The 16,325-nt window shown below is 39.1% G+C and overlaps 1 protein-coding gene across 2 annotated transcripts; it reads right to left on the bottom strand.

Moving 5' to 3' along the window:
* Positions 1 to 2,545: 2,545 nt before the first annotated feature.
* LOC121423907 (target of EGR1 protein 1-like) lies at positions 2,546 to 16,323 on the bottom strand. Of its 2 annotated transcripts, none has more exons than XM_041619449.1 (5): positions 16,125 to 16,323; positions 7,139 to 7,436; positions 5,835 to 6,091; positions 4,674 to 4,857; positions 2,546 to 4,276 (listed from the first exon to the last, which is right to left on the bottom strand). In XM_041619449.1, exons 1-5 carry the CDS (start codon positions 16,271 to 16,273, stop codon positions 3,527 to 3,529), a joined length of 1,638 nt encoding a protein of 545 aa, XP_041475383.1. In that variant the 5' UTR covers positions 16,274 to 16,323; the 3' UTR covers positions 2,546 to 3,526. The 2 variants fall into 2 exon arrangements, with proteins under 2 accessions (XP_041475383.1, XP_041475382.1); XM_041619448.1 differs by having other exon boundaries at positions 2,547 to 4,276; positions 5,835 to 6,094.
* Positions 16,324 to 16,325: the final 2 nt, after the last annotated feature.

The following is a 16,325-nucleotide window of genomic DNA, read 5'->3' as shown; positions in this document are numbered from 1 at the left end:
TATGGAATGTATCTGGATAAAAAAAACAGATATGAAAAAAAGGGACCACTAAGTTCGAGTATCTCTGCCTAAGTCGACCTCCCATAGGTCAAATAATAATAATCCGCTTTTATATAGCGCTTAATACATCAGAACGACGTGTCTAAGCGCTTCACAGATATATTATTACCCCAGTCATCGGATTCAATCGGTCATTCCCGCACACAATGTGTGCACATCCTCCACTCCCTGGGGAGTATTCCAGTCAGTCGCCGGTGAGGCGCACACAGTACTGGACAAGCTACAATGACTTTCACATCCTACCGGGTACCCATTTAGCACCTGGGTCGAGAGGGGCAAAGTGTGGATTAACGCCTTGCCAAAGGACGCGAGACCGTGGTGGGATTCGAACACACGACCCTCTGTTTACAAGGCGAGAGTCAGAACCACTACACCACGGCTCCTAAATAATCATCTAACTCTAAGATGAAGCAATTTTTTTTTTAGACCAGATTAATCAAAACATATGTCATATACCTTTTCTAAAGACCAGCTCACACTATGCGATCCATTGCGATGTGATTTCTTTAAAAACTTCTTTAAAGTTTCTTTTAAAAACTCGGCTGTATTTGACCCAATAGATAGAAGAGGGTTGGAGAAAGTAGCAACAATTTTTCCACACATGTCCCAGCAAGATCATTAAGAACAACTCATCGAGTTCTAGGCTGATGAGAAACTAAAACTGCAGTTCACCGGTCAAGATTTTGAAAAAATATTGATTTGTTCCCCCGAACATTTATTGGTTCCCCCGGTCTTTATAGGAGCATGTCAATTAGATTACCACCATTTTTGGATCAAAATATTGTGTCAACAGTGCTTTTCAAACATGAACTTCATCAAGAACACATACAGAAACAGAAAAACAAACATTCATATGAGCAACGAGTTGCCATCTCATCCAGTAAGCCTGTTTTTTTCAAGCCCTAACAAAATCGATGTCACTACAACCGCCAAGGCCCCTGGATCCCCCCACGCTCATTTGCATGTTGGATAGTAGAGCACAGAAGATTCTCAACAAGAAATGTGGAGCTTCAACTAAAGTAAGTGAGAATGGCTGGACTAGATATTTTGTCTACCTTCTTTTATTCTTCATGTTTATGCTGTTATATCATTGTGAATGTAACTTACAGTGAAGGGAACCTCGGACATCGCCCTAAAAATATTGAAACTTGAGGCCTACTGGTTGCCATTTTACCAATATCTGTAAAAATATTTAACTACAATACTGTCAAAGTTCGCCACTGCGCGCGTTTAATCGCATTCCAATACTAGTGTCCTACACTAGTATTGGAATGCGATGCGTCCAAGCGTACAATTATTCGGTGTCGCTACGTCAGGGTGAGCGTCGCACCTTGTAGGGAGAATGCTAAAAAGCCGTGTACAGGAAAGACCGTACGTGTGTGTGCAGGGCAAGTGAGACCTGGGCGTGGTGTAGTGGGAAGTGAGGTAAAAAGGCTATGGAGATTTCTAATTATAAAATCTAATGTTTTCCCATTTATTAGCCGTCAGAACCAAGTCACTTCAAGGACCACACCACCGCTGTTCTGCAGGGTTTTTATACTATTATTTCGACGAGACAAACGTAAGTTGAACTGGCCTATCAATTAATCTATATTATGTACATGCAATTGCTGTTAAAAGGTGGGATGCATTTATCCTGAATTGTAACTCAAATGCTCATTTGTTTTATATACATGCCAGGATTTTCGAAAAGTTGTCAATATTGTTATTTTTGTCCAAATGTGACGAATGAGGTGTATTACTGAACGTTAAAGTGCGTCGTACGTAGGACGAATATTGATTACTTCTGTCATAAAACCCCAAAATATGGAATATTTAGTTTCCTATGTATCAGTTGATTAGGTATGAAGTATGTATACCACATTGAGTTTGATTCTTAATTGTTAAAGGGGAATCCAGCCTTGGCCATAAAATGTTGTGTTGGGAAAGAGAAAAATAAATTAAACAGAATGGTGAAAGTTTGAAAGAAATCGGACAAGCAATAAGAAAGTTATAGCTGCTTTAAAATTGAGATCACTAATAGTATGTAGATTTCAAATTGGCAACAGGGTAAGTAAATTATGACAAGGGGCAAGGACAACTTTCCCATAGGCCATGTACTTTATTATCAGGGATTTGTGGTTTTCTCCTAAGTACCAATTTCCCTGGGGCAGTAATCTAAATATAATCCAGGTAGTATATTGTTTTATGTCCTCATGAAAGAAAAATATAATTTGAAATAAAACTTTTGGAAAAAATGACATTTTAGCCATAATATGTATTGGAGTACATGGAAGAGTAGTCCTTGCCTTACATCACTATGCCATCCCATATGCGGCCAATTTGAAGTCTCCATGAATATAGTGATTACCAATATTTACAACTTCTAAAAATTCATAACTTTCTTGTTTGTCCAATATTGTTCAAACTTTCACCTATCAACTAGTCTGATTTTTCTTTTTCTTATAAAAACAAGTTTTTATTTGGGTTGGATTCCCTTTAATATTTTTTTTTTGAGAGAGAAATCGATTCAAGAAGTAGTTTTTTTTTTTCCTCAACTGAAAGATAAAAAGAACATAGAATATTTATGTAAAAGAAGAATTAACAGAAACAGTAATTCCCATTTCCACAGTCTCATTCCTTGGTAAGCCTGTGATACTAGGCCGCCATTTGTGGAACCAAATCCGTCTGCATGATAAATGACTGGAGGAAATCTTCCTCCCCACTGCGAGTGAGTTAATTCGACCACCCCTTGAAGACGTCGTAGCCCACGATTTGCTTTCCAAGATCGACGTCATGCCGACAGCTCAAAGATAATTATATTGAATCATCTACAGACTGCTAACCTGTATGTATTTATCGCGAATGTGACTCTTAAATTCTGTTTTTAGTTTATTGAGGATTGGATCATACTTCAACAATTGTATTTTATATTTTCCTTGCTATACAAAGAAATTGCAACAAACTCCACAGGTCATATGTTTGAATCGTTGTGAATGGAAAACCTTGTTTAAAGGTGAACCTTAAATTTTGTATGGAACCATTGTGAATTATCAAGATTTGTTTATTCGTTTGTTTTGATCAAATTCACCTGGCATAATCTATTATTTCTCCAAAGAGTAATAATGGTAAATGATTTTACCTGGTTCATAATCATTTAACAAATCTACAGACTTATTTAATATGTGTTTGTATTTTCCGAGACTAGTGGTGACAAATACTCATGGTGTGGAAATTTTTGTGATCTTTGCAACTCTTCAATTGTACAAAAATGAAAATGCCCCATAAATATATTTTTAAGAAGCCTGGCAAAATTTAATGTCATGGCCATTTCCACCTTTAAATATTAAGAATGTACCACACGGTGAAGCACCTTTAGATTTGGAAAATATGTATTTAAAAAATTGGATAAAAGAACTAAGCCAAGAGGTAGAATGTACTTTCAAATCTTAATTCTTTTTTTGTCCATCGAACACCATGTTAATCCTCATCTAGCCATCAGCTTTATGATCATGTCCATCTTATCCTTATGCAACAAGGAAGTCTTGGTGAAGGAACTCTTGGCCACAGCTAGAGGATAGTCCTTACCACTCAAGTACAACTTATTGGTCAAATGCCCAATGCCGTACCGGTCAACGCAGGATTTTGGCTGGTCCAACTGTCCTACACGACTGGTGAATTGTCCACCTTGTATCGGTCTGGCAGCCGAACTCTGCACATGTCCGTCGCCCTCTGGAGTCTTCGCTGATCCAAATCTGGCAATGAAAGCCGCAGTAGCAAAGCCAGTCATGAAGGCGTCAAAGCCGGCACGGTGGCTTCCTGATTTCTTTGGTGCTAGAGATGTTGGTTTGGTCTGATTCGATCCACTGACACCATCTGTTAGAGGGTTCAACTCAGTTGGAGCATCAGTGCCATTTTCCTTGCCAAGTGCATGATTATCACCATTCACCACTGGGACAGTTTCCTCACTAACTCCTGTACTTGCTTCAGGCGCAGTACTACCTACATCCATGCTTTCCTCTTTCTGTCTCTCCTCTCCCTCACCATCTCCATCTTTCATCTTTTTCTCATCAGTCTCTCCATCCTGGACGTCCGTTTCCTGGTTACGATTCTTGCGATTTCTCCTTCTCCTCTTGCGCTTACGCTTTTCTTCGATGATGATCTCTTCGGAATCTAAGATTGCATTAGGATCATGAGACTTTGGACAGTGGATCCCCTTGGCGCAACATCCATGGGCCTGATTAATAAATATATAACAAAATTATCATACTGGTGAGAGCAACAATAAATAGGTAGGAGAGAAATTAAGCTTTTATCAACACAACAATTAAAGTTTATAATTCACTTTAAACCATTAAGAATAAAATACAGTATACATTCTATTATTGCTTCAACAAATTGAAAAAAATCATAATCAAACTAGTGTTTGGTCTCAGAGGACACCAAATGGAAAATTGCTTAAATGTTGTACACTTAATTCTTTATGATATCCTACCAAATTAATTTGGCCCTAATATTTGGTTGGCAATGTGATTTTGTTCTCTTAATCCTGATTCTTTTTCATTGTTGCCGTTTGCTGTAAAGCATAAAAATCTCCTGGAAACAAATAAAATTATGATATATCAACCACATACCGCATAGATTTCGCAAACATCAGTAGTCTTGTTTCCAGAAGTTCCTTTGTTTTGCCTCTCCTCAAAGTCTGTAGGTAGTAGGTAACTCTGGTATTCTACAGCATTCATATCGGAAGAGTATTGGCAGAAGACTACAGAGGCATGGGAGAGTCCCTTCAACTTTCTTATGGCATTGTCTCTTTGGCTAAAACGAAGACAAAACGATTTACATGTAACAATCTTTATGTGTCTAAAAATGCCATGAGGATGAAAATTGCTTTCATTAAATCACACCTTCCTTGTCTCACAGATGACGGGCCAAATACACAAAAGGTAACAATTTTTCTCAACATTTTGCTAGCTCTTTGGTTGAATCACTACACACATGTAGAGGCCTGGTCCCAATGCACTTACGGATGCAAAACGTTAAAAATATTGCCATCCATTAGAAAACACTATGCATCCATTGTGTACTCATTGCCTAAGTGTTTCATGCGGATGAAAACAGATAGAGCCACCTCCAAAATTTGGCTTGTCTGCTTGTCTTTTACACATATATGTTGTGTCCATTGGCCACTTGGACCAGAAAAACCTTTGTAAGCCAAAATAGAGAGCACATATTCCTTTGTGTTTGCATTGCATCAATGTGAGCAAAAACAGAAAATTAAGCATAGTAAACATTTGCTTGAGCTCAGGCTTTTTGCTTGCTTTAAGGCCAAGACATGTTCAATTGATTTTACTTTATATATAGGCCCCCTATGAAAACAAACGTGAATAATATAAATGACATACTAGTCATTTTTGTTCTTCATTGATTTGGGGATATTTCAAACCATACTTGCCAAATAAAAAGAAGACCCCCCCCCCGGTATTAAAAAAATATGCCTTGCGGACAAAGCTGAAATTCAAGGCACTACCACAATCACTGCGGAATGATAATCATGGTGTCAAAGATTGCCATTTTTTTGTATCTGGATAAAATCAGTATAAATACTATTTTCAAGATTCAAGATTAAAACTAATTCAATTGTCAGATTGAAAAAAAAAACAATATGCATAAAATCATCTGCTGTAATGTCATGGTCTGAAATTTCAAGATAGCTTAATCACTTTTATGAAATCAAAGACTATGAAAAGCAGTTAATACCTCTTCCTGAAAAGACTATGAAAAGCAGTTAATACCTCTTCCTGAAGACGTATTCCAAATACGATGCAGGCATCCTTGCTTCGTACTCTGCCACATACTTGGTGTCAATGATTCCGCCAGAGTACATCTCGTAAAGATCTGCAACAAACTGGGCACTTGAGGCTGGAAGATCAGTGTAGAGGTTCTGATAGAGAAACACTAGGTCTACTAGACCATTGTGAAGGGTCAGGGGCTTCCTGGAAGCCAAGATGTGGTTGAAAAGAAGCCGGAGAGAAGGCCACGATTTATCCTCCTTCTGGTATTGATGGGAAAACAGAACAATAATACAAAATAAATCTTTATAAAATGATACACCAAATACCAACCATCTAATAAAAATATGATGCTAGTTGCTTATTCAATGGCGCATTATATGTTACCCTGGCTATAGCTCCAGCTGCTAAAGGTGCTTGTACCCATTCATCTCACCTGGTTTGAGTGCAGCACAATGCATCAATTATATTGTACTTCCTGAAGGAAAACACACCATGGCTAGGATTTGAACCTACAACCCTCTGTTTGAATGGTGAGTGTCAGAACCACTAGACCACGACGTCCCCACAAAATAATATAAACAAAATAAAACCCAACAACTGATGGAAATAGAGAACAGGAAGAATAAAAAAAAGAAAAAGAAAAACATTGAGAATATGATACATTGAAAGTAATTACTCTCCAAATAAATCACTCCACCAATCAAATTCTGAACTATTATATTACTGTAAGAACTAAATTTTGTGGATAACAATTTATTTTTTTTTATCATCTTGGTCATGTTCCATAATCGTCTGCAACAGTGTCCACCAATCAAATTGAATGATCAGTAGCTTTGAATTGCTATTCCAAATTTGTTGTTATAACAAATTATGTTTTATTACTTACACCCGTCAATGTGTTGATTGAATGGTTTATTTATTTCAATATTCACTGAAAATAGCAGCCAAAGGCTGAATTACATTCAGTTTACAAATGGTTTATATACAGACATTTAAAAAATATACAAATTGGAACAAAATAGGCAAATATCAAAATTGTTCTACAAAATAATTATACATATATGAAATAAAATAAATTGTTACTATGGTAAAAACAGACTTGTCACATAAAGCATCCGACAAGTCCTTTTGTGACACTATAACTATACCCTAATTTTGAAGAAAGTTCAATGAAAAGATCGACTTGATGTGAAAAGGGCTAATTCTTCAATGCCTCCCTCCCTCTATATGCCTCCACCTCCTCCATCACTTATGGAAAAGAATGTTAAACTTTCTAAAATACTTTTAAAATGTTGATGGCTTACCTTATCAGGTCCCCTGCAGTACGGTACACCACAGGAATACTGCTTATTGAAATCAAATCCATGTCCCACCAAGAACTGCAGAGCCCCAGGCTCTACCATGTAATCCTCATTACACAATGTCAGGATGTTGAAGGTCTGGGCCAGGAATTTCGGACCCGGTCCTGGTCCCGCTGCTGTCTGGTCAGCTGGACCATTATGGTCCTCCTCATCTTGGATCTTGAAACAGGATAGCCCTAACGAAAGGATAGACCTGGTCTTGGCAACCTCGGCAATAGACTTGTATCTGTCCTCTATAGATCTGCAAGATAAATGAACAAAACCAGACAATGAATATACAGCAACTGCAACAGTAGTAGCAAAAACTTGGTATATGCCACTTGTTCACTGCTACCACCCTGCCTGTGGGGAATCTGCAGGTAGGACTATGGTATGCCAATGTTGTACAGAGCACACACTTTAAAAAATCATTAAAATATCATTTTGTGACCAAAATTACTAATTTCCATACAGTTGCAATTTATTTTTCATTAGTAACTTGGGAATAATTTTTGTATTCACCAGAGCGCTCAAAAACTTGAATTTTGGGCATATTTTTGTGTACGCCCTCTATTGGTGGAAAGTAATATGGCAAGAAAATTTTCATTTTTTGATGTCTATTTTTGATTAAGAAAAAAATGATTTAAAGAATCAAATTTAAATAAGAGCCAAGTTGTATGAATAATAGGTGTAATGAAAACTGTCAGTGTAAAAAAATCAAGCATTTGCCCCAAAGGAAAAGGGAAAATAAGCCAAACATTGCCACCCTTATTTTGCCACACATGGAGATATATCTGAGAACAAGGTTATATCATAACCTTGTTCATTGGATGAGTGGTATATGCCAATGACTATTCAAAGCGATTTCAAATAATATGGGTACTGGGGGCCAATTGCAGAAAATACTAACTTTGTCATCTAATGGTAACTACCATGGTAGTAATGATCAAAAGCCAATCAAAATCAAGAATTTCATGGAAGTTACCATTGGATGGCAAAGTTACTATAACACTTCTTAGGTTTTGTGTTATAGACTATAGAGCACAGATATTTAAAAATAAAGTGAATCCAATTAAAATCTTAGGAACAAATTAATGGAAATGAAGTTTTTTTTTTACAAAAGGGGAATAAAAAGCTGGATCACAGAAAGGTAAAAAAATCTATAGGGCATGACCACTAGCAGTCTGCAACCACCTAGTCTGTTGAGTTTAGGTAACATGAAAAATTCTCTATTGTAAAAAAATATATTAGTCACATTGATTTATATCGTCTTTCTATCATTAGAAATGGGATTTTTCATTCACAAGATCTATATAGCTTAAAAAAACACAACTTTTTAGGATATTCTTGTCTCTTGCAGACAGATGTGAGAACATATTTTGCTTGAATTTTCTTGAAAATATCAGAGGTGAAACCAACAAACCTTTTAGTTTTTTTATTTAAAATGTAATTCATACAAATTAACTTGGCTTTGAGGCAAGGACTGCAAGGTATATCTGATGAATAACTACTAGAAGAAATTAACAACAAAAAAATCACACATTCATTCAATAAATCAAGAGAAAATAAACACACACAAAAAATGTCCAAACATTAAATATATTGTCAACTTGATTTCTAGCAGGGACTACCAGGAAAGGTTATGTCACAACCTTGTTTGGATTGAATGAACAGGCCAAATGTTGTTTTTTCTTAAGTGGGCTACTTAATTTTCCTTTCACTTCAGGCAAAACTTTTTTAAGGAATTCAAATCTAGATTTATTTTGGTAATAAAAAAACTAGTATAAAATCCTAATAATATTCCAAACAATTAAAATGAGTGACGACTGAATATTACCACCATATATATCATAAGTTCATAACCTGGGGCCGATTGCACGAAATGGTCTTTCCAAGGACCGTCTTTCGTATTGCCCATCTTTTATGATACGCTATAAGCGGGGTGATTCTGAAATTTATGATAAAGAATAAGATTCGTTAGCTTGCTATAGTGTTAGGGCATTAGGAGTAATTAAGCAGACAATAGACAACGTCACACGATCACCGGACCGGCGGGAATATTTGCACCCATCACCAATGCAGTACACAATACACTACACATATCGGGACTCTAGCTACATACTCACGCCACTCAAGCAGATCACTCCATACTCAACCCCCGCACAGCACAGACGTGTCGTGATCGAGCGAGAGGGTTCAACATACAAGTGAATAAGGTAAGACTTTTTCCCTGTGTGAAGTGTATGTGAGCTAGTGAGTGTGTATGACTGTAAGTGTTTCGGCCCCTCCACAATATTGGCGACGAGGATAAAAGTATTTTTAATTTATTTTCGGCAAAACATTTTCTGTACTTCGCCATAGCCGGCGCCGATAGCAGAATCTGCGCTGGCTGTGGCCGAATATAAAAAAGCCGCCGCCATCTTGAAAATTTTAGATTTTTGAGTAATTTGAGCTGTTTAACTCTGTTTCATCCAAAATATTAAATAACACAACAAGTAACATATTATTTCAGTTTGAGATTTTATTTTTTGGTGGAAAAAGTTTGATATTTAGTTCCGTAAATTTACTTTATTTTTTTACCGATCGGCACTGCCGTTCTAGCCCTGAAGGAATTCAGCGGCCAGCTTGACAGGAGCCAATCGGATTGTTTCGGTTACAAACAATATTCGTTGTACTATTTAGGGTTAATATCCATTTATTTTGTTCAACCATATATTTAAATCTTCCCTCGTTAGGATATTTTTTTTTCCGGGCCACCGAGTGTGATTGACTTTGATGAATTTTTGATTGAGTTTGACTGTACTAATTGGGTTGTGAATTTGCGACGTGAGTGAATTGAGCTGTGTAACGTATGTGGTGTGAATAGATAGTTGATTATTGATGTTGTGAGTTGATTATTTTAGTACAAGCCTGAATTTGCTTTTCTCCTTTGACCGCCGCGCTGCTGCTGCTGCTGTTCGTATTATTATTTTTTTTTCTGTAATTATATTTCTGGGTGTTTTTGGAGAAAACACCAGAAATCTGCTGCTGCTGCTGCTGTTGTTAAATTGTTAGGAAGTTATTATTTTTTTTGGTCACGTCTCAGGAGATCAGGAAATTCAGTCTTGTAATAATTATTTTCTTGTTGCTGCTGCTGTTGTGTTGAAGAGTTGTTGTTAATTGCTGCTGCCGTTGTATTAATTATTTTGTTGCTGCTGTTGTTGCTGTGCTTTTGGATTGTTGCCGCTGCTGCTGTTGAGTGAATGCTGTGAGCTGTGCTGCTGACATTCAAATTAATAAATTATATATTATATTAAGTGTTTAATTAAATAAATTGTATATAGAACTATTCATTATTCCAAGTGTACTTGTGAATATTAATTTTTGTTCAAAAAAAGAAAAAAAAATATAATAGTAAAAATATACTTACGTAATTGAATAAGAAATTAATTGAAATTATTTCTACATTTTACATTTTTTGAACAAGTGAGCGTTCAATTGTTTGATTTTTTTCCTTTTTCTCTCCTAAGAATTGAATCATACAGGAATTTTTTTTTTTTCTTAGGCAAGGCAGCCTTTGGATTTTAATTTGATTACATTCTCAGGTCAGGATATTCTGACGTTAGTTCTGTTAATTTCTCTTTCATATTTTTATTTAAAAAGTTAATTTTGTCCCATATTTATTTTGATTTTATCCGCAAGACAAACTAGTCTGTAGGATAATTTTTGGTTAATTACAGTTCAATTTGGGAATTTAATTTGTCCCAAATTTATTTTCAATTGACTATTGGGATTCTTTTTTGTTACCGATTAATATTATTTCCTTACATCAAGATGGCGAGCAACATTTCAAGAATCAAAATCAACTTTTGTTCGTCTGAGGAATTGATGACTTTGCCTGGAGTGGGTATGGCCACCGCCAACCGCATTCTACACGCAAGGGAGGCGGCCGACCTTACTCCAGAGACATTCTTGTCGATACCTCATGTACCGAAGGCAGAACTGTTAGTTTACGCCTTTGATTATGAGCCAACAACAACGGCTCGTAATGTGGACCGCAGAGAAGTGCGCTCCGAAGGAGATGAGCCTTATACGAGCGGTCCACTTATACCATCTAAGGAGCCCCCCGTAAGCCAGGTGTTTGAGGCTCGGACACAGCACACCCGTGCACATAGCATACAGGGTGCTGTAGGCCAGTCTTCTCAGACACAGGCCGGGGAGGCCTCCTCATTTTTCACAGGGGGGAGGCCAGGTGGCGCTTCTACTCAGCAGCCCTCGGCCTCTCCAGAAGATAGGGCTAAGTCCCTCTGGGCTAATCAATTTGGGTATTCAGGATGGAACGATGGCCTGTTCCCACCACGAGGTCCCCAACAAGTTACCCCACCAGGACCCCAGTTCCAGTGTGGTCCTCATGCCCAAGTAGATTTGCATGGTCAGGCTCCCAGTACTCAGGGTGGCCGACCAGCAATGTTAAACCAAACTACCCAGACACCTCCACATAACTACCCACAGGCCGTTCCACACTTTACTCAAGCGCAGTACGAGGAAATGTATGGCGTGATGTTTAGGATGATGCAGATGATGCCATTCGGAGGAATTGGACAATCAGCTCCTCCATACTGCAACCCTGCTGCTGCCTTCGGTGGGTATTGCCCGCCATGGGCTGGAGGCAGATATCCGCCACACTATCCTAACACTGTGGCCCCGCAAACCTCTCCCCAAGGACCATGTGACTTGCAACATGGGGGTAGTAACCCTGTGTATCAAGGCGCTGGACCCCAAGGAGATGGACATGGAGGCTCAGTGTTCAATGAACATGGAAACACCACAAGGCCATCAGTAAGTCCGGGATACTTGGGGCTGCCAACAAGAAATCAGCCGCCCCGCGTCACCAGACTTACTTCGGCATCAAGACCTGTGGTACCGGACTATGATGACAGAAGGCCCCCTTCTAGACCAACCTCTTTGCCGAAGACTATTTCGTTCGACGGCAAGGGAAGTTGGGCGGCCTTCTATTCAAAGTTTCAACTTTATTCCGAAAGACATGGCATGTCTGATGCAGACAAGAAATATCAGCTGTGTCTGGCGTTGGAGGCCGAAGCCAGTAAGTTCATGGCCCTTATCCAGGAGGGCAATCCAAATATCGCCTTCCCTGACTTGGTTACCAAGTTGGAGAAGCGGTTTGCTCTCCAGGAGGAGCCGGAAGTTATTCGGATGCAATTCCAATCGGCTTTTCAACGCTCGGATGAAGACATCATCAAGTGGGCAGATAGGCTTATGACCCTTGCAGGTCAGGCCTTCGTAGGCCTACCTGACAAGTTCGTCCAAGAACTTGTCGTGGCAAGGTTCTGCCAAGGTGCCCAAGACAAAGATGCAGGGCATCATGTCCTGACTTCTCGGCCTGGGACATTAGATGAAGCCATGACCAAGTACAAATGGTTTCAGTTTACCCAGAAGACCATGCATAAGCATGGCCCTAGGCTGAGGAACGAGGTAAGGCAGCTCTCTGTAGGAGAAGATATGGATGACCTCAGGGTACAGGAGTCGTCTCCTCCGGAAGCTGCCACCAAAGGAACTTCTAGCCTTGAGGCTAGAATCAGTGCTCTGGAGGCTCAGAATGTAATGTGGGCCTCCAAGATGGATTCGATGGTTGTTGCAATCACTGATCTGTCTAGGAGTACTAAAGAATTTTTGTCGGTGTCAAGAGGCCAGCCGGGTTACTCCTCCGGCCGTGCCCCTGTCACACCTGACAGACCAAAGTATACCTCTGGTTGGGCTCTGGGCACATCAGACAGGCCGAGGTATCCCTCTAGTAGAACGCCGGATCGGACAGAGGGAGGCAGAAGGTCATCTTCGGTCCTTCCACCAACCGATCGGCAGCGAAACTTCACAGGCTGCTTCAACTGTGGGGAAGAAGGCCATTTTAGTAGGGCCTGCCCCAGAGGGAGATCGCCTGCTCAGAACAGACAACTTAGGGCTGTAGCCTTCGAGGAGGAGGGAAATGGACAGGGATCGGAGGAGATGGGGAATCCCCGATCCGATCACAGATCCCCACCTCCACCATCCCCATTCCATTAAAGGACAGCCTAATACCACAAGACCATGGTAGCACACGGGCACCGGACGCGCAAGCAAGTCCAGGGAGCCCGAAATTCTCCGAGGTATTAGATGTCCCTTGGAGGAATCCACCATGGCCACCAGACATTTCCGGTGAGGTTAAAGATCAAGAGGTTGAAGTAGTCATTTGTAGAATTGTGTCTACTTCAACATTGAGTGTTGAGTTGACAGTTGGCAAAGAGCCCATTACATCTGTTTTGGACACTGCGGCAGCTGTCACCATTATATCAGATAGCCTATTCAATCGCCTCCAGCCTCGGCCGCCCATCCTTAAGCGTGTAATCCTTAAGGGGGCTGGCCGAGACATGACAATGGACGGCGTGGTGGTAGGGCCTATCAATATCAAGCTGGGTACCCAAGTACTCAGCGAGAAGATTTATGTAGCTCCGATAGCAGATGAGATGTTGTTTGGCGTTGACTTGTTACGAAAACACAATGCCAATATCAGCATCCCAAATGCTATCTTAACTATAAATGGTGAAGACCTACCAATCATACAACGAGAAGATTCTTAAAACGGTTATATGATTGGGTAGGCTTATAAGTCTTACTTGTAGGACCTGACGTAGAACCTTCAGAATGTGTCCCATTGTGGATACTCATGAATCGGATCTACTCTTCACCTTCTTGATCCCTGGAGCCGCTTTATAGAGGGGCTGGCCCCAGGGAAACAAGAGTTGAGAAGGTCTCTACTTCAAAAGAAATAGATTGGTACACTTGTCGATTGAGTAGACAAGGATGTTCCATATTAAAATCAAACACAAGGGGTCTCAAATGTGGCTGTTGAATCTTTCCCTGTAATTGGCATGGAAATATCCTTCACCAAGCCAATTCATTTGAGATCCGAATAGTTGACCCGGCTGAGGTGGCAGAGAAACCGCCTTTTGACAGACAAGAAAGCGCCGGCTGAAGAGACTCTGTTGTTCCTCCCGCCAGAGGGAAAGTTTTTGTGGACGAACAGGGAACTCTTCTACCTTTATAGAGAAGGAGTCATCTTGATGGAGAAGGATGAGCCTGATGTCATGATTCCTGAATCACTAAGACATTGCATCCGGCTTAGTCATGATCCTCCTTCAGTAGGGCATGCTGGGATCTGTAGCTCTCAGTACTACCGATACGGCATGTCGAAAGACAATCACATCTGCATATAACCAGGTTTGAAATTTGTGAAACAAGACAGCGACCCGTTCCTGGAGGCATCCCATGAAACGTCATGGGAGCGCCTCCTCGGAACGTGTCCATCTTGAATTTACTATCAATCCTGGTTATGACAGATTAAAGCAAAGGAGCTCTATTGCCTCGAACAACGGGGCAATGCTACTCCCTTGCACCTGTCTCTGCCTGCCACTGTGCAAATTCATTTATTTTAAAGGATCTGTATTTCAATGCAATATATACCATAAATATGAAATTAATGCCTATAATATGTATAATTTATTACCCAATTAATTTGCATGCACCCCTTATTGTTTCTATATTAATAAAAATCGATAAGTTAGTTGGTTGATCACACCCTTTATGCACATATGTATATATTCTTTGATTTATATATTTGTTTCTTTTACTAAGGTACACAGATAAGCGTAGTGAGCTTATTTAAATTATATCAAGGCAGAGACAAGGTAAGAATATTTTTTATGATTTGGTAATGATGTATTTGGTAATGATGTATATATTGATGATGTACATATTTGTGTTATGCTTACGTTCATGATCAAATAAAGAATAAAAAAAAAAAGAAAAAAGAAAAAGATCACGAAACAGATCACAGAGAAAGAAAAGAAAAAGATCACAAAAGAAAATAAAAAGATTACAGAAGAAAAAAAAGAGAGGTCACAGACCCCCAAAAAAAATCAAGGAGAAAAGAAAGAAAAAAAAAGAGATCAAAGAATAAGAAAAAAAAAAGAAAGAAAAAGATATACAAAAAAAAAGAGAAAAAAAAAATATGAACGTTGATATGAACGTTTTGGGTTACCTTATATAGGGTTAAGTTGAGTATACCTTCTGTTAAGTATATTAAGTTATGTTAAGTTGTATAGGAAATATGCCCCCCAATTTTTTTAGGGTGGGGGGAAGTATAGTGTTAGGGGATTAGGAGTAATTAAGCAGACAATAGACAACGTCACACGATCACCGGACCGGCGGGAATATTTGCACCCATCACCAATGCAGTACACAATACACTACAAATATCGGGACTCTAGCTACATACTCACGCCACTCAAGCAGAGCACTCCATACTCAAACCCCCGCACAGCACAGACGTGTCGTGATCGAGCGAGAGGGTTCAACATACAAGTGAATAAGGTAAGACTTTTTCCCTGTGTGAAGTGTATGTGAGCTAGTGAGTGTGTATGACTGTAAGTGTTTCGGCCCCTCCACAATATTGCTTTTAAATCAAATTTTATACAATTTCATGATATAAAATATCACATCATTATAAAAACAAATATTTTGTTTATTTTAATGGACGAATGAAATATGTTTGCAGATGATTTATTTAAAATGCGTTTCACATGGCGCATCATAAAAGATGGGCGACACGAAAGACGGTCCTTGCTTGCAAAGACCCTTTCGTGCAATCGGCCCCTGGTTCATTGAATGAGTGATTAGAATACCAGCACAAAATTATAAAATTTTACATTCCCATTCCATCACAATCTTAGATATATAACAAACGTTGAATGTTAAAACATGAACTCCTGAGCACTCTCGGTGATGAGCAAATATCATAAAATCAATTTGATTTGATCATTGTTCATTTTTGTATAGAACCATTTAGAAAAATGAAGAGGTCGAAATCACATCACTAAACTCAATGCATGGGATCAAGCAAAATAATCAGGATTCATACTTTGCCATTAGTTTTCTCCTGCATCCTAGACCACTGAGCTCTGCATCAATAGCAATAAATGAAGCTGTCTGGATCGCTAAATTTATTGCTGGCCAGAAATCTGAAAAATTCTCACGATGAACATCGATGATTGGAACATTTAATGACATTTTGTTCCTGGAAGCTGGCTTCAGATACAGTGAAAAATCCTCGACGACATTT

Source organism: Lytechinus variegatus, chromosome 11 (assembly GCF_018143015.1).
Source record: "Lytechinus variegatus isolate NC3 chromosome 11, Lvar_3.0, whole genome shotgun sequence".
In the NCBI taxonomy this organism is placed as follows: Eukaryota; Metazoa; Echinodermata; class Echinoidea; order Temnopleuroida; family Toxopneustidae; genus Lytechinus; species Lytechinus variegatus.
The sequence above is the reverse complement of the archived record's forward strand: the minus strand, read 5'-3'. Positions and strand labels throughout refer to the sequence as shown.

Coding starts and splice junctions, on each gene's coding strand:
- LOC121423907 (XM_041619448.1), bottom strand. CDS start 16,273: ATGTCATTAAATGTTCCAATCATCGATGTTCATCGTGAGAATTTTTCA. Junction 7,437..16,124: donor AGGAGAAAACTAATGGCAAA/GTATGAATCCTG, acceptor TTTATCTTGCAG/ATCTATAGAGGACAGATACA. Junction 6,095..7,138: donor ACTGCAGGGGACCTGATAAG/GTAAGCCATCAA, acceptor CATCAATACCAG/AAGGAGGATAAATCGTGGCC.